General features: G+C 36.2%; 1 protein-coding gene across 1 annotated transcript in view; it reads left to right on the top strand.

Annotated features, from left to right (window-relative positions):
* LOC136836320 (voltage-dependent L-type calcium channel subunit beta-2-like) overlaps window positions 1-21,339 on the top strand; it is a 343,842-nt gene that overhangs the window by 254,143 nt on the left and 68,360 nt on the right. The window contains exon 5 of the mRNA XM_067100451.1: window positions 3,983-4,136. Coding sequence (XP_066956552.1) covers window positions 3,983-4,136 — 154 coding nt within the window. The remainder of the gene's footprint in view (window positions 1-3,982; window positions 4,137-21,339) is intronic.

Raw genomic sequence — 21,339 nt, 5'->3', positions numbered from 1 at the left:
TATAAAGCTTCGTGTCATTTTTCTGCATTGAAGTAGACATAATATATATAAAATACAGGTATACGAGTATATATATATATATATATATATATATATATATATATATATATATATATATATATATATATATATATATGACTATTTATCACATCGTTCTACAAATTTTTCTTCATTGAAGTAATATATTTTATATATAGACATTTTTAGTTGATAATGAAGTCCACCGTCCCGTGGGTTAAATTATCAACTAAAAATTCCTCTTCGGTAACATATATGAAAATATATTATGGAGGTAGATGAATATATTAAAGGATATGATATATATATATATATATATATATATATATATATATATATATATATATATATATATGTATGTATGTATGTATGTATGTATATGTATATATATGAAGAACATTAAACACTGAAATGTATGACTGCAATCAATTTGCTAGAACTAAGGAGGCCTATAGTAATGTGAATAATTATTCACATGATAGTCATGACAAGAGCCTAACTAGTGAATGATGGAGACCCCCTTTCAGTGTTACTAAAGCAGAAGATTTTAATGCATTTCGGCACCGGCTTACTTTGAAATATGCACACACACGTGCGTATATCTGGAAATCAATGCGACTAGTTTTCAAATGCTGTTATGTCAGTCAAATATTAAAAAACGAAATGCGAGCAAAGTCATTTGTGAAGGGAAGACTTGGTGGGGTCACCTTCTGGGTTTTAACTGCCTCTCAAATGAAATTCACAGAACACCCTCAGTATTAAAGTAGAAGTACACAGTAGTTCAAAGTTTGTTTCGTTTTTGTGAAATTATATTTATAATGGTGTTCTATTGTTCAAGCTCTATGTTTATTGTTGTTCACATTTTATACAGTGCTAAAAGTTGTTTCCTGTTCTTTTTATACGATCAACTTTGATACGACTCCCTCCCGTATTTATGTGAATAAGAAAATGAAAACGAAGCGAGCGCACATACAGTAGTGTGCTGTATTTTTCACTTTCATCATCATCATCGCCTCTAACGCTGTGTGAGGGAGGCTAAGGGCTTCTGTGAAATTCAGTCACTCATGTCTTTCCTGTGCTGTATCTTCCACAAATCTCTCCTCATCTCCAGTATCCCTTCCCAAAGTTCTCTTCCAAGGAGATTTGGGTCTGCCAACTCTTCTGATGCCCACAGGGACCCAGTTGGCACAATCACGAATGAGTCTCCCACACGTTGTGCAAGAGATATGTCCAAGCCATCTATATGTCCCTTCCATCATTCTCTCTTCTACTTATGGAACTTCCATGATTTCCTCCACAGTATCATATCTAACTCTGCCCTGCCAGTGACTCCTAATGTTCTTCTTAAAGCTTTAAATCGACAGACTAGGTCTAGGAGATGGTTCACTGCCATGCTGTGTATCTTCCGCATAGCAATACAGATCGTACTAGCCTTACTTTCGTATACAATTTTAGTTTATTTAATATCCAGATCTTATTGAACCTGTCCGTTATTTGATTTCTCACTTTTGCATGAATTAATATTGTGAAATATCCTCATTAGCCATAGAGGATCGGTATTATTAGTGTAAGGAGTGTATGTATTTGCTCAAGGATTTTCCAGACAAATGTTGAAGTACAGAAATCATCTCTGGCAAGGAGAGCATTTGGTAAGTGATTGTAGGAAAATGCTGTTGTCTTCATTTGCTGTGCTCTTGCTTCAAGGTAGGTCAAAAGGGTTTGCAGGACATTATTAGCACTATTATATAACGACGCTATTAGTCCCAGCACGATACAAAGTGGAGTAGAGGTACGATAGTTTGAGATGAGCCGGGAACAACAAAATTTTCCAAAATTGCATAAAAGTTATCAATCGAAAATTCTATACATGTTAAATTTTCCCCTATTGTTGTGAATTGATATTTTTTATGATTTTATAATAATTCTTTTTACAATAAAGCAACATTTAACACGACGAGTTTCCACTGAAATTAAGAATATACAACATTGAGTGCAAGTCAAGAGTCCATCAAGAATCGCAGGACGCTCGTGTGGTAGGAGGCCTGCAGGAGAGCCATCTAGATATTCCTCATTCACTGAAAACGGCTTCTTTGGACTCTGTTTGGAAACCGGATGTTCTTCGGTTGAAAAATGTTGCTGCTAAAAGAGGCGTGAATGAGATGAAATCTGAAATAGTTTAGGAAAGCTCTTCATGTGCCAGGAGCGTAAAAAACTGATGAGTTATAATTGCCCTTCTAAAGGGCAACTTTTTCAATCAAACCCGCTGGAATGGAAATCTTCTGTATGCTCTTATGATAGGTATGGTACTTGTAATCATAAGACCAACAGAAAAGAAAACACTTTTTTGTCTCTTAATTCAATATGTGACACTCTCTGAATTATTCAGAGCTGTAATATAATGACCCATTATTTGATTTGACGCCTGTCTTTGTTACAACTGTAATTATAAAATCAATAACTTGGTCAAATGGTTGTTTGCTTATTAATTACTATTAAGACTTGTAGGTAGGATAGTCGTATGGTCCTTGTGCTAACATTAAAGGGAAAAATAACTGCGTACAGGCTTGTCTTTTGGAGATAAACTAAGCATGGGTTTTATGTTCCTTGCGTTACACATGCTTGGACATTGATACCTGCTGGTGCCGCAAAATCAGTTGATGTATTTAGATTCATCAAAGGGTAATTTTAGAAGACTGTGTGCCTCTACCAGTCAAACGACTATAAGATACTAGATAAGATACATGAATTAACACAGCCAAGCCTTTTAGGTAATAAAGCAAGAAGCTTGCTTTCAAGATAAAAACTTTGAGTGACAGCTACAGAACCAGGTGCAATTCTAGTTATTCTGTGATAAATGGCCTTTGGTGCAGGAAGTATCTGTATGCGATGGCGCTATATTCATTATCAGGGAAGAAGCAAACTCTTTCCTTCAACAAATATTACAACAGAAGTTAGCTCAACTCTCTCTATCTTTTTTATTTTTTTTTTTTTTTTTTTATTTATTTTTTTTTTTTTTTGAGGAATACCGGAGTACCGGTTGTTACATTACAGCTTTCTTTAAAGCATGAGAAATATCTGAGACGTCAGCTATTCCTATTATTTTCTTTAAGAAGAAATCCAGACAAGGTGGTAAAATTATTAAATGGGTGTCGACATGAATACGTACAGCAATATCAGAAAACGGAAAGTTTAAGACTTAATTATTTCTTTTTGTTGTGGATCGGATTATTTATCACCCGTTGATTCACGAGTCAACTTTGGAATGGTATACGGAGTTTTGGCTTCCCTGTGAAAACGACTGGTTAAGAGTACAGCATGTTGACGACACCGCTGACAGCGCCAAATGATAAAATGAGTTTAGGCAGAATGGAAATCGTTAGAATATACCTCATTCAACAAAGTTCAGTGATAAAAGATGCTTTTGGGGTTATTTCAGTTGATCAAACTGTTGCACAGTCTTTTGATTATGACGATCTTGTCAGAAAATTTTCAGGCGGAAAAGCTCGAAGAGTTTTGTCTAAATTCTGCAAGTCTGAATATTTCTATGAATTACATTTGGATTATAGATGATGGATCATTTCTCCTCCCTTATTTACATCAGCTGGCCGCTCTGATTTTTGTACAATAGATTGTATTTAAGTTTAGACATTCTTTTGTTAAATGAACTAAATTCTTACATCTATATTTAGACGCTATTGCGTTCCAGAAAATGCTGATTGAATATTCGAAATAGTTATATTCATTTCTCCTTTACATTCTCATAAATAGCCTTCTGCATTATAGACTTTATAAAATTATGATCATGTAGCAGCAACTCTAATAATGAGGGGAGAAGTTTCTCTACCTGTAACCATTATTACATTGTAGTAATGGGTCCCAAGGTCTTCTTTTGAGTGGGGAAGGCGGCTCGGGGGGTCTGGATACGGCCACGGAATAAACATTAACAGAGTGACCTATTTGACAGGAGAAGTACGACAACAACTGGTGGATTGGTCGGCTGGTGAAAGAGGGCTCTGACGTCGGTTTTATCCCATCTCCGGTCAAACTCGAGAACCTGAGACTTCAGCAGAGTCAGCAGAAGACCTCTAAACTATACACCTCCAAGACTTCTTCCTCGGGTAATCTTGGTTTGACTATTGATGTCCTTTCCAATAGCAAGAGCTCCAACTCCCGAGGTTCGACCCCTCCCACACCCGGTAAGTAGACACAATATGACCTGAAGCCTAAGGCTTTCGAATCACACTTCTTCATTCGCTCTTTCCCACAGGTAGCTAGCTCACCCTCGTCTCCAGGATATGTAAGTTCAGTTCTTATATCGGCGCTCTTCAGGTGTCCGGGAAAAGAACTTAATGAAAAGGAAAGACACTTCTCCGAAAGTGTAGTCGTTACAAAATAACGATATGGTCAGTTTTTCCTTTCAGTAAATTGCGAACAGCGCACTGTCCATAACGTGAAACTGACCATGTACTAACACTCATCTACTGCGATTTGTTTTTATTTGTTAAAGGTATGGTTTCTTATTTTTTTGTTTGGGGTTTCTAGTGGCCTTAAACAATAACTACAGTAGACTGACAAGGCTAATGACCTAGTAACTGAAAGTGGTAATTTCATACAATGCGATTCTTAAGTTTTGCTTGAAAGCACAACTGGCAGCCTTGCTAGAACACAATACCTTTCATAAGTTTTGTTCTCTTTATGTTCTGTAACTTTCTGTATGTATGTCTGTTATAGTTTGCGCCCATTATCAGTAGTAACACACAAATACACAAACACATACACTTATATAAATATATATGTATGTATACACAATATATATATATATATATATATATATATATATATATATATATATATATATATATATATATATATATATTATATATATGTGTGTGTGTACTAGCTGACCAAACCGGCATTGCCTGGGAAAACTGAATTATAACCAATAAACCTCTCTCTCTCTCTCTCTCTCTCTCTCTCTCTCTCTCTCTCTCTCTCTCTCTCTCTCTCTCTCTCTCTTTCCTGCCAAGATATTTGCATCAATTACATTGCCAAACATTTTTAACATTTTATATTTCACCCCTTCTCACCTGCTATTCGCATCGGGGCTGAACTTGGACTTAAAGGACATTGGAAGTGTCACTATTCATCTGAGCAGCCTTGAAAACTATGGATTAGACACTAATATCTGTCATTTTTGATATTTTATTTTTCACGTTTTCTCACCCTCCTCCCTATCGGGGCTAAACTAGGATTTAAATGGCATCAGGAGTGTCACTATTCATCTCAGCGACTTCAAAAACTATGGATTAGATACATATCTGTCGTTTTTGGTTATTTTTACATGTCACCCCTTCCCACCCTAACCCTCTTTGGTGCCAGTGATGTCTTAACCAAGCACAGTATTCTTTTCCAGATAGTAAATCATATGTAAACTGAAATAAGGTATGATAAATCCATAGAGTTTATTTAGTTACTAAGACTACGGGCATAACCAGCCCTGTTTCAGGGAAGCACTTCCCACCCCCATCCCCTTTGGTACCCTTTGGTGCTAGTGATCCCTTACCCCCACAGCATTCTTTTCCAGATAGGAAGTTATATGTATATCAAGTTTGTTTGTAAATGCTCAGTGTGTTTCAGAGTTATGCTGGAACATAGACACACATCCATTTATATATATATATATATATATATATATATATATATATATATATATATATATATATATATATATATATATATATATATATATATATATATATATATATATATATATATATATATATATATATATATATATACTAGGTGACAAAGCACTGCCCGGAAAGCTCTGAATGATGACTCTCTACTTTTTCTCTCTCTCTCCCTCTCTCTCTCTCTCTCTCTCTCTCTCTCTCTCTCTCTCTCTCTCTCTCTCTCTCTCTCTCTCTCTCTCTCAATCTCTCTCTGTCTGCCCCTTCCCAACACCCGTCCCCCTTTGGTGCCATTGATGTCTTACCCCCACAGTATTCTTTTCCAGACAGTAAGTCATATGTAGTATACCGAAATTAGGTATGATAAATTCGTAAAGTTACTAAGTCTACTGGAATAACCAGCCCCGTTTTACTAGCAGAACCAGCCCCATTATAGGGAAACCAATCCATCCCCACCCCCTTTGGTGTCCTTTGGTGCTAGTAATGTCTTACCCCTACAGTGTTCTTTTCGAGATAGTAAGCCATATGTATACCAAGTTTGGTTGAAATTGCTCATTGTGTTTCAGATGTGTGTGTGGAACATACACGTACACACACACATACATATGTACATCCATTTATATATATATATATATATATATATATATATATATATATATATATATATATATATATATATATATATATATATATATATATATATATATATATATATATATATATATATATATAATATATATATATATAAATGGAAGTATGTATGTGTGTAGGGGTATGTGTGTGTTGTGTGTGTATGTTCCAGCATAACTTTGAAACGCATCAAGCCATTTCAACCAAACTTGATATACATATGACTTACTATCTGGGAAAGAATACTTTGGGGGTAAGACATCACTGGCACCAAGGAAGGGCGAAGGGGGTGACATGTAAAAATAACAAAAAAGACAGATATTAGTGTCTAATCCAAATTTTTCGAGGTCGCTGAGATGAACAGTGACACTCCTGATGCCCTTTCAGTTCAAGTTCACCCCAATAGGAAAGGGGGGTGAGAATGGGTGGGAAGGGGGTGATATGTAAAAATAACCAAAAACGATAGATATTAGTGTCTAATCCATAGTTTTCGAGGTTGCCAAGATGAATAGTGACACTCCCGATGCCCTTTCAGTCCAAGTTCAGCCCCTATAGGAAAGGGGGATGAGAAGGGTGGGAAGGGGGTGACGTGGAAAAATAACCACAATTGAGAGATATCAGTGTCTAATCCATAGTTATCAAGGTCGCTGAGATGAATAGTGACACTCCTGATGGCCTTTAAGTCCAAGTTCAGCCCCGATAGGAAAGGGGGGTGGGAAGGGGGTAATATGTAAAAATAACCAAAGACAACAGGTATTAGTGTCTAAGCCATAGTTTTTTAGGGCACTGAGATAAATAGTGACACTTCCGATGCCCTTCAAGTCTAAGTTCAGCCCCTATAGGAAAAAGGGGTGAGAAGGGTTGGGAAGCGGGTAATATGTAAAAATAACCAAAAACAGTGGCTATTAGTGTCTAATCCACAGTTTTCAAGGTCGCTGAGATGAATAGGGACACTCCTGATGCCCTTCAAGTCCAAGTTCAGCCCCACAGAAAGGAGGTTGAGAAGGGGTGGGAAGGGATGACATGTAAAAATAACCGTAAACGAAAGATATTAGTGTCTAATCCATAGTTTTCGAGGTATCCGAGATGAATGGTGACACTCCCAATCCCCGCTAAGTCCAAGTTCAGCACCGATAGGAATGGGTGGTGAGAAGGGGTGAAATGTAAAATGTCAACAGGAAAGGGAGGGGAAGTGAGAGAGAGAGTAGAGGGGTGTTGGGAGGAGAGAGAGGGAAAGAGTGAGAGAGAGTTGAAGAGAGAGAGAGAGAGAGTTTATCAGTTGTCCCAGGCAGCGCCGGGTTGCTCAGCTAGTGTATATACTGTATATATATATATATATATATATATATATATATATATATATATATATATATATATATATATATATATATATATATATATATATATTATATATATTATGTTGTAGGTGATCGCCTTTGCAGCATTGACTTCTTTGATGCAGAGTTTTTCATATATCCGGACTTCTGTTTTAATACGTTTTCAAAATTCTGGATAAGTAGACAGTCGTGGTATGTTTTCCATTTATTTAAAATTGCTAGGGGCCGTTTCGCCTGAATATCAGGCTTTTTCAAGCAGAATTAATACATTGAGATTCTCCCTTTCTATTTATACCAAACCATCGGCTGTAAGCGGATTATGGGAGTTGCTAAAGTTTTTATTTACAATGTTTAATTTACGATACATTATGGTGGTTAGTAGTGAACATAACATTTACATAATGTGTTATCACATAGTATATGATGTTATAATTATTAGTTTTACGTTCTGTTTCTATTTCTTATGTTTCTTATGAAATTACCGATTTCTTCGGTTGTGGCATTTGGATTTGGGTGTGTAGCTGTTCTCCGGGGGTGACCTTGACCCTAGTTTCTGGACCGTGCAGAGGGTCAACTTCTTTCGGCTTCCAGCTATGTGTTTAAACTAGGCTTATTTATGGCTATGCATACTGCTTCTGTGATTGTTATGTCCAGATATGAATTGCATCTGCATTTTATTTTAGTGTTGTCTATTAAGTCTTGTAGCAATGGTTTCTTGTCATGTTTGTCTGCATAGTGTTGGAAAATGGCTCCTGCGTTTCGTTGTGCGAGTAATCTCCGTCTGAGGGTAGTGGATGTTCTGCCAATGTAATTTTCTCTGGAGAGACTACATTCCTCCTCGGGGTAAATAAATTCATAAACTACATTGGTAGTCATCTCATTTTCCTGACATTTTGTGATGTCTTCTACTGAAAGCCACGATCATTGATGAGGAGCAGTCAAATGCAACGTTATTCGCAGTATTTCTAAGAAGGAATAGAATTTTCTTCAGCTCACACACGCAGATCTGTTGAGGGGAGATATTTGACTAGGTCCGGAATAGACACCCACCTTAATGATATGAGTTTTGGCTTTCGACTGAAATACATGAAATCTACTGGCCAGGCTACTGCAATGAACTCGTAGCTTATCTATGGCAAATTTGTTTTTGGAGAACCTTGAGATAGAAAATAGGGAATGAATGAAGGAACTATTCTTTTCACGAGAGGTTTCGAACCAAGTTTAGGGAGGATCGTAGGTATAAGTATAGATAAATTCTTCTCGGAAACCCAGCAGACAAAGCATCTAGCGGGACCATTCCAGACCTGAGTTCGAAGTATCGCGTTATTAGCCACTACGAAAAGTGAGTTTGAGACCTTAAGGAGAAGCACGGAGACATGTACAGCTACACGTGAATTTGTGAACCGTGGAAAATAACTTCATCGTTGTTGACATACAGGCATCAGCTTGAGCACGAATGAAATTGTATGTGTAGGAGATTCCGATTTTTAAGTTATGTCCCTCCATTCCTCACTTTTCTTCAAACTCACTTTGTGTTTTTCATTGCTTTCTTGAAAAAGTTATATTCGGACTGTAGATTCTCTTATTGAAAGGAAAACAGTAATTGTGATGAGATGAAGATGAAAAAGAAAAGCGTGAGAAACATTGCAAAGCTTTGATGATCGATATTTAATCATAGACAGTTTAGAGCAAGAGAAGTGTCGATTTATGCAAATGGAATGCCCTGTTTACAAAAGACGACCAAGTCCTGGGTAAGTGGTGCCATGTGTGCTCTTTCTCATCCCAAGACCTTCATTTTGTACCAGTTTTCAGTTACTACGTCATGACTATAGCCTTAAAATATAGGACTTTTGGTATACTGTACGCCTTACACTATAAACTCTTCACAGTTAATCTACGTCTCAGGAGTGTGTATCTGGTGTATAGTAACATGTATTGATTTGTGTTGCACAAGTTCTCACTGTGCTTGTTAGTGATATGTGCTAGGTCATATTAGGAAATTGTCGTTCTCTGATTTGTTCTGCTATTATGCTAAGTATGTCACTCGGTCTAGTATTAAGTTCTTATGTTGAACGTTTCATTTTTTTATTACTTTAAATTGTACCTCATTGTACAGTTGTCTTTGATATAATTATATCCATTTACATCACTGCAGATTCATGCAGAATTTCAGACTCATGTAACAAATTAAAGCTCCTTTGCAGAGACAGTAAACAGAAAATGGAACAATGGTGTACTGTAGAAGTTTCCAGTGTTTAAGAGCAAATCAGGTGAAGGTTGAGCAAAATTACCATTACTGAATAGTTACTACATGGACGGAAATTGGAAACATTCATTAAATACGTCAGTAAAGTTATTTTTCAGTTAGCTGTTAATATATCTTTTAGTACTGGAAAAGTTAGTAAAAGAGTTGTATTCATCAGTATATTATCAACAAAGTTGCACCATTATATTATATAAGAGAGGGGCGTGAAATACTGTAGCTAGTTGCTTCTTTTATTACTACACTTGGTTTTTGTTAAAGCTTAATAAAACACTGCCATCTGTAGAAGCCATACACTTAGGGTATGGGTGAATATTTTAACGGTGTTCTGCTTCCCCAAAAACTAATATTGAATTCATTTCCACATTATAAAACAAGACAAATTTAAAGTGATCCTTTCCTTCATGCAAAATATGTCGATGCCGTCAGGTACTCGGTGATCCCTTACCTTCACGTGACATATTTGACAGTAGTTTCATATCAAGATTCCAAACTTACGTTATGGATAGTTGTCTACCATAAATATCTGACCTAAACAAAATAAAAATGCATTCCATAACACTCCTTAGTTCAAATAAATTCCTCTTTCAGACACTGACTTTTCATTAAAACCTACTGATATTCTGTAAACTTTTTCTGTTCTATCAGGACAGACCCTGATCTGTCAGGTTAAGGTGATCGTTACATAATAAGAATGTCGAGGGAATAAATGGGTATATAGGAAACAAAGTTTCCATTTTCGTCCAAACCGAACTCCATTCATTTCAAGAGATTAAAACCGCCAAAGCGAAGTATCTTGGCAATTTTTCCAGTTTCATCCATAATACCACGCAGATTACTAGACCCAAGAAATATTTCCTTTGGAGAATTTTGATACTGTACTAATATTCTGGAAATATTTCTTTCTTCAGACCCATACACCACACTGTACTGAAAACCAATTCACCTGGCTTACAGCAGTTTGATTCATTTTCCATTTCGAAATGTAATGCCCTTCGCTGAAGGAAACCGCCCTGCCACCCTACAACATTAAAAGAAGTGCCGAATTGAAACTCTTTCCAATTCAGATCGTAACAGTTTGGATTTTTTTTTTCATTGCAAACAAGCTTTTCTGGCGTCAGACCAGTGTCTGGCACTTCTTAGTTAAAAATTGGCATTCAGTTCTCTTCAGCACCATAGAATTATCCTAATGTTTGTCACACGAAATTTTTTTCAACAAAGTTTTGATCGCCCAATGGAGAATACCTTAACTATTGTATTTTTCACATAAATATTCGTGGTAGTTTAAAGAGTTTGTGATATGATATGATGACGCGACGCACTGAATTTTCGTAAAATTTTAAGCACTACAGTAATCAAAAATGGACAACTTTTGAAAACAGAAATGTCACTAGTACGTGAAAACATTTGCTGAAAGAGAACATCGTATAGTTTTTTTTTTTTTTTTTTTTTTTTTTTTTTTGCAATTCTGTACCATCTCTTCCCCCAGTACAGTAGATATAATCTACCCCATACATACATTTTTTGAAGGCCGTACCACATAAAATTCATGGAAAGCGCTTCTCTCTTAAATACCATTCTCTTAAGAGAATTACTCTACAACACATTATGCTGGCGTTTGCTGTCAATTTTGTTTTTATTTCATCTCACCTCTTCCTCCTCAGGGACACTGAATTTAATGTCTATCTTTGTTTCCCCTGAAACCTTTTGACATTTCTTGTTATCCAGTAGGTCAATGGGACTCATGCAGTGCTCATGAAATCTCCTAAATTATCAGTTATCTCCCGTTTAAGAAATTTATTTAGAACTCCCGAACCATTACAGATAAATTATCAGAATTTTATTTTGCCAACTATTAAAAAAATGGAGGTACTTTCATCGCACAGTCTAGTGAAAGAGGTCTTCTTTACCAAACATGAATCCTGAGAAACGTTTCCGAAATTTTGACGTCTGGAAGATACCCCACCCCAACACCTTGACTCCCTTCGCAGTTGTTGTCTGCTCTTGTAAAACGGCAGACTGTGCAGGTTTTGCTATTTATTGATGCCTGATCATTTAGGGTGGTTGGTGACCTTTTACACAAAAGAAAATCAGCTGGAAAATTTTCCCGCCATAACAGTATATTCCATAGTACTTTATCATTTTTGATAAAATCACAGATTCCACTCACTTTGCATGTTTATTCCAATTTTTTTCTATTATTTTATCCATAGGTTTAATGAACCCTCTCCCCAGGGGGCCACCCATCACAAAGTCTCGGAAATTTTGTAAAATCTTCATATAACAGGAGCCCATCTCAGTGATTATAGTCTTACATTTTAAGGCTATTTATTGTATTTTCGACCCACACATCAGTCTAGTCAACTACTGAAAACATAATAATTTCGTATGGTGAATATTCCAACTTCTACTTCCAGGAGAACTCAGACAAAGAAATTTTGACTAGTTTCGACATTCCTTGACACCTTGTAGTTCATATAGACTCCCAAACACACACTGGTCCTAAGATGTATTTTGATATGTAGTATGTGAGGAGACGGCACACACACTGCATAAAATTCCTTGATATTTTTGTCGAGTCGTGATTCTGTACATTTTGGTGAGAATTTTTTATTATGCCCATTTCCACTGTTGTACAGCTCAAGGTCTCTCCCCTACCACCCATCAGTATTATTTTTTCCTACCCGTACAATGCTCTTTAGGCAGGGTTTCTTTTTACCCTTGAGAAAATCTCTCTCTCTCTCTCTCTCTCTCTCTCTCTCTCTCTCTCTCTCTCTCTCTCTCTCTCTCTCTCTCTCTCTCTCCGGGAATTATAACACAGTAAACTGTTATCCAGCGATACGATTCACACGAGAATGAACAAACTCCAGTACTCTCTCTGGGGCTATTTTGCTATAATAATAACATTATTCTGTAGAGTACCCTTACTGCATGAAACCTTCCACGAATCACTTGCAGTATCTGATATCCAGCATGAAGAAACGCCTCCGTTATGGTCACGTAAAAGTTATATTATCTTGTTTATGCCGTAGAATATGTTAGCTTTAGGTGATCGTTCATGGAGTAAGAAGCTGAAAAAGGATACTGATAATATGAGGATGATCTTTCACCTGTGTGTTGTGACTACTGCTTCCGGGTTATAAATTGGGTTATGCCTATGTGTCATTTTTTCTCCTTATGCAGGTTCTAGATTCTTAGAGGAATGACGGTATCATAATTGAATATTATGACATTACTGAATAAAATCTTTCAGTTGAGAATGTGTTCCCATATGTCATTTTTCCTTAACTTGTGCAACTCTTACTGTCATGACCTGTGCCTGTAGTATTAAGTTAGTGAAGAAGCTCAGACAACATTGCAGGAGCAACTAAGATTGTTTTAAAAGCCCTTCGCTTCTCTAATGAATAGTTCCTTATCAGAATCTAGGCCAAAATAGGTCATCTGCTTATCTGTTATGCCTTGTGCCCAGTGTTTTCATCTGGCTTCTCTGAGCTGCTATAGTGCATCCAGAGATGATTTATTTATATAACATAAGGAGTAGCTCCTTTTATTATTATTATTATTATTATTATTATTATTATCATTATCATTATTATTATTATTATTATAACTGAGAGCTGAAGACTTTCAGTATAAGAAAGTACTCTACTTTAACGGCTTCAGGTTCCTGGCAGCTCTTAGTGTATTGATATTTGTCTCATTGTAATTATATATATTATATATATATATATATATATATATATATATATATATATATATATATACAAATATGCATAATAAAGTGAGAAAAAGTCATATATATGTATATATATATATATATGTGTGAGTATATATATGTAAATATATATATATATATGCATATATATACTTATATATTTGTATACGTTTGGAAGAAGAAAGTATGGAGTTGCCAATTCTCTTATGTGGAAGAAAGTTCTATTGTTGCACACCTTTATTTTATTTTTATTCTCTGGAAGAGATGTTGTCATTCTGCTACATATAATTTTTCTCTTTCCTTCCCTTACAAATTCATTCGCCTTGGGATGACCTTGACTTCTTGTAAGTACACGTGACCTCTCAGGAGCCACAATAATTATCCACTAGATCTCATTCTTCTTTTTTTCCACATTTGCTATGGATTGAATTGCACTGTTTCTTGCCTCCCCTTCCCTGGCCCCTTTATGCTCCAGCCAGCCCCTTCCTCCCAACCCTCTCTCTCTATCTCTCTCTCTCTGCCCCCCTCCCCGTATTTATTATTATCATTATTATTATCATTTTGTTAGCTTGGGTTTTGCAGGACTGAGCTAAAAGACGCTCCCTGTGTGACATCACAGATACGCTGCATCTTTCCAAGTGTGCTGATCTCGCCTGGCAGCACACTTGCGACTGATTCCCAAAGAGATCACTTTTGCGTCTGAGTCAGCGCCGATTGCAGAATGACTGACAAAACGGAAGTAGTTCTCTGCACTGATATACGGCGTTAATGCATGTTTTGCCATTCAGAGTAAGGGATCTGTGATGTCACATATTGTAGACAACCAAAAGTAAGAGACAGTCCCCAGTGGGCCGTTAGGTGACATGATTGCTAGAGACCCTTTGTGACAGCCAAAGCCACCTTTACGTTTGATTTTGACATATATGATGAAGATGATGATGATGATGATGATGAAGTTGCTGATTCAAACTGTGGTGAATTATCTTTCCCTGGGTTGCATTTTGTTTATTTTACCTTTATTTATACTTAGTATTGCACACTCCTGTCATTTCCTCAGATTGTGACTAATATATATTTGGCAGTGATTTTGATTAAGGGAGAAATTTATTCATCAAAACGTTGAAGATTTCAGTTGACCTTGATTTTACTCCACTTTAGTTTAAAGTCCTTTTTCAAAATTTTTGACTTGCATTTGTGGCTTTGTTTGCTTTTTGACACCATATACCTTAATAAACAACAAGTTTGGTATATGCAGTTTTTTCCACAGAAAGAAGAAACTAGAATATGATCTTCATTCCTGTAGAATCTGTAAATATCACATAAATTACCCTTCCTGTAAACTCACCAGGTAATTGCAAGCCAGTTTGCAAAGAGTCATGTAACTGAGTCTTGTTTCACTCTGTAATGTTGAAGAGTTGAGTGCATGTCCTTTACCAGCACTCCAGAGTAAGCAGCGGATGTTTGAATTCATCAAAGTTTTGTGCTCATTCTCAAGAAAGACTGAGGTCGATCTTTTAGAGTAGGATTACACACAAATTCCATAGATCAAGTGATTATTTTGCAGTAGTTTTAGTGTTTGAACTGAACCCTCAAGTACTTTAACCAAGTTTCTCTCCTCTTCAGCTTTTCATCAATGTTAATAAGGCATAGTATATTTATCTCTATCAGCGATGTAAGTGTAATTCAGTTTTAAACAAGAATTGATTGAATTCAGTAGGCCTTTGTACCTCAGATTTACCTCTATTGAATTATTTCATGGTCTATTTTCCACTCTTTTTGTCACTGATTCCCTCAACGGACCAAATGGTGTATGTGTAAGTAATATTGTTAATAATGCCTGTTTTTCTATACCTTTGAGTAAGGAAGCGCATTTAGAGTCTTAATTCTTTCATCATTGCTTGTGTGGCTAGCCAAAAGTGACTGTATTAGCCATCCTTAATTTTTCTTTATTCATTTTTGAACACAGAATATTAAGTTTTTCGTTTATTGCTCTTTTTTCTTCCTCTTGTCTAGTTTAAATCAGATTGCAAATGGCTTGCTGATTCATCATAATTTCAGTGATGAGTAGGATATACAGTAGGTCTGTCTTGAGTTTTCTTAGATCTCCATCCTAGGAAAGGACCCCTAGTAGAGTAAAAACAGTTCCTGTAAGAGCAGCCTTTAGTTTACATCTAGAATGGGTGATTCGGTCTGAATGGTATTTACTTTTCTCTTGGGTTATGAACACGGAAGTCTTGATCCTTTTCTTAGGTTTAGTTGTAGTGCAGTGTATGAAAATGAGATATATAGACACCATGAAAATCCTCCCAAGGAGGATGACTTTCTTTGGAATCCTGATAATTAAGGACCCTTTTTTTTTTACTAATCCTCAGAAGAATAAAGACATTGGAATTGTGTCTGTGACTGATCTCTTAGAAACAAAAGATTCACTCACAAACTGATTATCCTTGTGATCACACTGCGAATATTCGGACATTCATGTGAAAGCATATGATAGTGGTTACCTTATGTTTGTCAAGATGCTTGCATGTCTTTTTTTTTTTCATAAAACACCGTACTATTCTCTAACATTTCAGTCTAATTTTTATTATTCTAAGCTTAATGAATGTAGCCATTTGCTAAACTCCGTTCCAGATTCTTGATTTTTTTCCTTTCTGTTTACCTTCATAATAAAAGCGCTTTTATTTGCACTAACTCCTGGTCATTCAGACATTTGTTAATGCGGAATTGAGATTGCCTGTTGCCTTGCGAATGGGAGTAAGGAATCTCCTACTAATCATCCTTTACTACAGTAGGAGGGATCAGCGTCATTATCATGGCTTGAGCTGGGTATATTTGCTCCCCTTTAACTGTGTGAAATTTGCATAGATTTTTAACTAATAGCAAAGAAGACTCTACGAAAAGAGAATTCTTCCTTTTTGGCATGATAAAATTAATCATTTTTGTACTTTGCATCGTAACTGAAAGCGTCACTGATTCATGTGAAAGGAAACTCTTTCTTGTTCTTTTGAACAGAAAGCGGGTGTGTCTTGCTGAGCAAGGCTTACAGTATTGTTATACAGTGTTGAAATTTTTCCCCAGACCAGAAAAGGGATGGAAACAGTTTTGCGCCACTGGTCATCATGAGTTTTTCGTATAGATAACAGTGATAGTGCAAATCTTTTATTAGTGTAAAAGTTTTAGATTAACAATGAATTGCCATTTCTGTATGGTGTATGTTTGACAAATTATCCAATATTTCATACTTCAGTATTTCTCCTGCAGAAAAAATATGCCTTTTCTGCCTCTTGATTCTAATGGAAGTTGCTAGGGAAAATTAATTATGTATCTTGTTATTTATGTCTGACATCTCAAAAATCTTTCATTGGCTGGTTCTTCTCAAAGTCACCCAGTATTTCGCAATGAAAGATTTTTCTTTCTGTCAACTTTATTGAACAGCCTGATTCAGAATATCTTTCAGCCCCACTGTAATGTTTGAAGGAAGAAAGACAGTATTCCTTAAAAACACAAATCTATAGAATTATTGTTTAGTTAGAAAATTCCACAACAAAGAAAGCAAAACTTCTGTTTAACGAACATGCATTGCACAGGACATAGGGCTTGCTTCTACAAAAATTAGCGGATTCCTATAGGTCGCATTTCCTTGATTTGCTCAACAGAAAGGCATCGAAGTTCGTAATGTCAAGTTAGCTTAGCTCCTGATGATGGCAATTAGCATATCTCCATGGCAGACAAGGACAGTTTTCTTTCAGTATTCCAATGGTTAGAACTTTCCACATTTTCAGTCGACTGCGCATACGCAAGGCGATTTCTCTGAATTGATACCCATTTACCAACTTGATGAGAAATTAGCTATCTGAAATTTCTTTATATCTTTGTTTTTCTAATAATTTTAGTACTGTGCCATAAAAGTATGAGACTCAAACTGTTCACATATTTGTTAATGCAATATAGTCCCAGTGAAACAGGCGTGGCATTAAACTTAAGTTTCTTCCCATGGAAGATTAGTCCTTGTAAATTTAATAACTTACTTGATTGTTGAAAAGAAGTGGAATGATTTTTTGTTCTCTGCTTTCAAGACAACACATAAGAACGAATTCTGATCTTTTTTTATGAAAGATAATGTTTTTAGATATCTGTATTCAACAAGGTTAATGTAATAGAACCAAGATTAGAAATCAGCTTTGCTCCAAGCCAGTGAAGCAGTGAAGAATAATATCCTTAGGTATAGAATGTTTGGTAATATATGTTGTGCAGGACGTGTCATAATCTATGAAGAGCCAGGTTCACGTTTACTCTGCAGTTAGCCCTCAACTTTTTCTTTGTCAAGACTATTTGCGCCACAAGAAGGTAGTTTCCACCACATAGATGGCTGTAATTTCTCATAGTACCCATTTCTTTGACAGGTTATAATGATAAATGCTTCATTGTGGAGGGCTGTATTTTCTCAAACCTTGCTACTTTCCTCTTATCTCTGTCGCTGCTCTGTCTTGGAATGTGTCCCTGATGTCTGTTAACCTTGTTATTGGAGCTAATTGAGGAAAGGATGGTTTATTCTTGGTGATGTACGGCTAGTCTTATATATGGTTTCATAGATATTCATGCAGAACATGAGTCTGAGGCTTTTGATATTTGTAGTTCAATCTTGCCTCTAATCACTTGGTATGGTTGTGTAGATAACCTGAACAACAGCCAGCTGCTTTTTTCGTTGGTTTTTTCTTAGTTGGTATGAAATTAAGCACCTCGCATACCATACTAGTTCAGCAATAAAAGGCTGTCCCTTGTCATTACTTTGTATGATGAGCCATGGCTTGTGGTTGTGCTGGGGCCATTCATATTTGAGGCGGTCATGCATCACGTTTTGCCTTGCAATATTGTAGTTAACATTTGCTACTTGTAATCACCAGCCAAGCTTGCTGGCTTTAGTATCATGTTTGTTTCTGATTGTATCTCTTGGGTCTTGTTAGTTGTCCCTTAGTGTCTTTGCTCATTTAGGTATGGAGTTCAAATCTATATTTCTGGCATCTGCTCATAGCCAGCCATCTACACCTATTGCAGTGTACCAATGTTAACCTTTGTTCCCTTAAAATCTTGCAGCTTGGACGGTGCTGTGGAACAAGTCCCTGCATATAAATGTGCCTTTTTGTTTATGCTAATGTTATAGCATAAATAAATACTGTTCTTGGACATACGGATAAAATGTGTCCAGATGCAAAACTTTGCCTAAAGCTACCTTATGTTGTACATATCTTTAGAGCGTCGTTGAGCAAGGTGAACAACTTGTAAGCCTCCCTTGCTAGAGTGGAGCTTCACTATGTTATGAGTGTTATCTAGTCAAAGGCCAAGGGGTCTCTTTTGCCAAGAAGAAACGATGCAAAGATCTTACACAGACGTAACACCAAAAAAATGATCTAGCTGAGGTCATCAAGCTGACTGTACATCAATAGCAGTAATGCATGATAGAGCCATTCATTAACAAATTTTGACCCTTTATCTTTAAGGGATGGAAAGTAGGCTATTTTGATTTAATATTTCCTCAATTCATATGTTACTTTCTGTGGTTATTGGTATCATTTTCCTGCTGATTATGTTCATTTGTATGTTAATTTTTGCTGCATTCATGTTGGTGGCATTTTTCCTATGGATCTTTTTTTGGAGGGTTTAAGAAAAGCCTATTACATTAATTATTCACATATATTAATTCATTTTGTTACTACTCGTCATAACTTATATCACTACAGTTTACTCCATTTACATTTAGTTGAGGTGGACGCTTTTAGATAAAGATGAGTGGTTCAGAGTGAACCCATTGTGTATGTCTTGTCATGGTCACAGTAACAAATCGGGTTCTGAATGAGAGCTAATAGATGTGGTCAAGAATAATGACACGTGAACTTGAATAAATGATTAGCATAAGTCTCTATGATTTTGTCAAGAGCAAATCCTTGATACAGACTAGCCAGTTCATCTCCGATATTGTTCATCATTATTTCTCCTTGCCTTTGCAATTTGGATTCAGCATATATATTCAGCGTTTATGAAACGGTCGAACTGATTTCACTGTTTAGGAGCCATGACTTATACGTTACCCTGGTGAGCTCTTTTGGAAGCTGGGACGCCATCATTATCATTAGCATTGGCACCTGTCCCTCAATAGTGCCCAACACCTGAGTGTGCGTCTTGTGTTCATGAAACAATATCTTCCGAAAGGTAACGTCCTCAGAAAGTACCTAAGAAGCATAACACTGAACATGAGCACCTAGTAAAGAGTGTTCCTCTGCCAGGACACACAATACTCCCCAGACGTTGCAAAGGAGTGTTTTGATGGTGTTAAGCCATGAAATTTTACAAAAAGTTAACAATATTGATAGTATTACCCTGTAAATGTTCTCCTCAAGTTTCATCAAAACTTGTTCATCCATTTTTAAAATGTGTTAACATGCAGACTAGAGTTAAAACATACCCCAAATTTGTTGGTGGGAAATCTGCAAATTTCTAATTTCATTTAATGTTCTTTGTTTTAGTTTCCTGACCACTTTAGCTTAATGGCGTCTTTTGTCAAGAAGGGAAAATGAAAATCATCACAGCTTATGTTTTTTCAATACATTTGTCTGCTATTGAATCCATACAACAGGGAGATTTTAGAGAGGTCTTCCTCCGTAGTAGAGCCCATAGACTATGAATCATAGCAGTCCATTCCATGAGTTAAACTTTGAAAAGTTCGGTATTTGCCAAATTATGACTTAGTTTCATAGTATTACGAAGACTTTTACTTCATTTTGACTAACATTGCAGTTCACGACCTTTGTTTCCGCTGTTAAATACACTAATGGCTTATCCAGTAGACAAATAGGAAAACCTGTCAATAAGAGTTCTCTAAAATGTTAGCCATACTCTAGACTTCCGAGTAAATTTGCTTGTTTCAAGTGATAAGAACAAGTGCCCTTAGAGACAAATGAAGTGAATGCTACCAGCTTTAAATCTTGGTTTCAATGTTATGCATCACTGATAGCTATCACATGCGGGCACCCTTTTGTGATCCCCTCTTGTGATTCCCCTTTTCGCGTGAAAAGCTGGTCCGAGATCCAAGTTATACGTGACACTGATCATGATTAATCTGATAGTGTTCTGTTCGAATTCCAGTTACGAACAGAGTGTGGTGCCAAATATGCAAAGTTTCGATTCTTAATTTTTTTGACAGATCATTTAAAAGTTTCATAATATTCTGATAATTAGTTTCATATCTTTAGAATGCCTTTTCCGTTTTTATCTACTTTTCTGTAATATTATTTTTACATTTTGCTCTTGCTAACGTTAGCCTTGATTTTACTATCTGATACATTTCAACGATATGTATTTTGTGTTTGGAAAATTCGCTAACAAAGATGGTTACTTCGGTAATGTTTGGTAAATTCAAAGTTATCAAGAAAGAAGTTCCAGAGGAAGGAAAATATTTTCGTCTATTTCCTTATAATGCTCAAAAGTTTCTGAAGGATACAAAATCAGCAATTTAACGCTTCATGTGTTATGATGTCGGATGGAATGAGTGTGATATACATACCAGTGTCTTGCCGTAAGCTATAAGTATCAAGCATTTTGTTCATTGCATTCATAGGCCAGGTAAAAAATGGTAATTCTTAGAGAGATTGCTCACTCTCAGAAGGTTACAAAAGGCAGCAAGAATAA

The sequence above is a fragment of the Macrobrachium rosenbergii genome, chromosome 4 (assembly GCF_040412425.1).
Source record: "Macrobrachium rosenbergii isolate ZJJX-2024 chromosome 4, ASM4041242v1, whole genome shotgun sequence".
NCBI classification, from domain to species: domain Eukaryota; kingdom Metazoa; phylum Arthropoda; class Malacostraca; order Decapoda; family Palaemonidae; genus Macrobrachium; species Macrobrachium rosenbergii.
The sequence above is the reverse complement of the archived record's forward strand: the minus strand, read 5'-3'. Positions and strand labels throughout refer to the sequence as shown.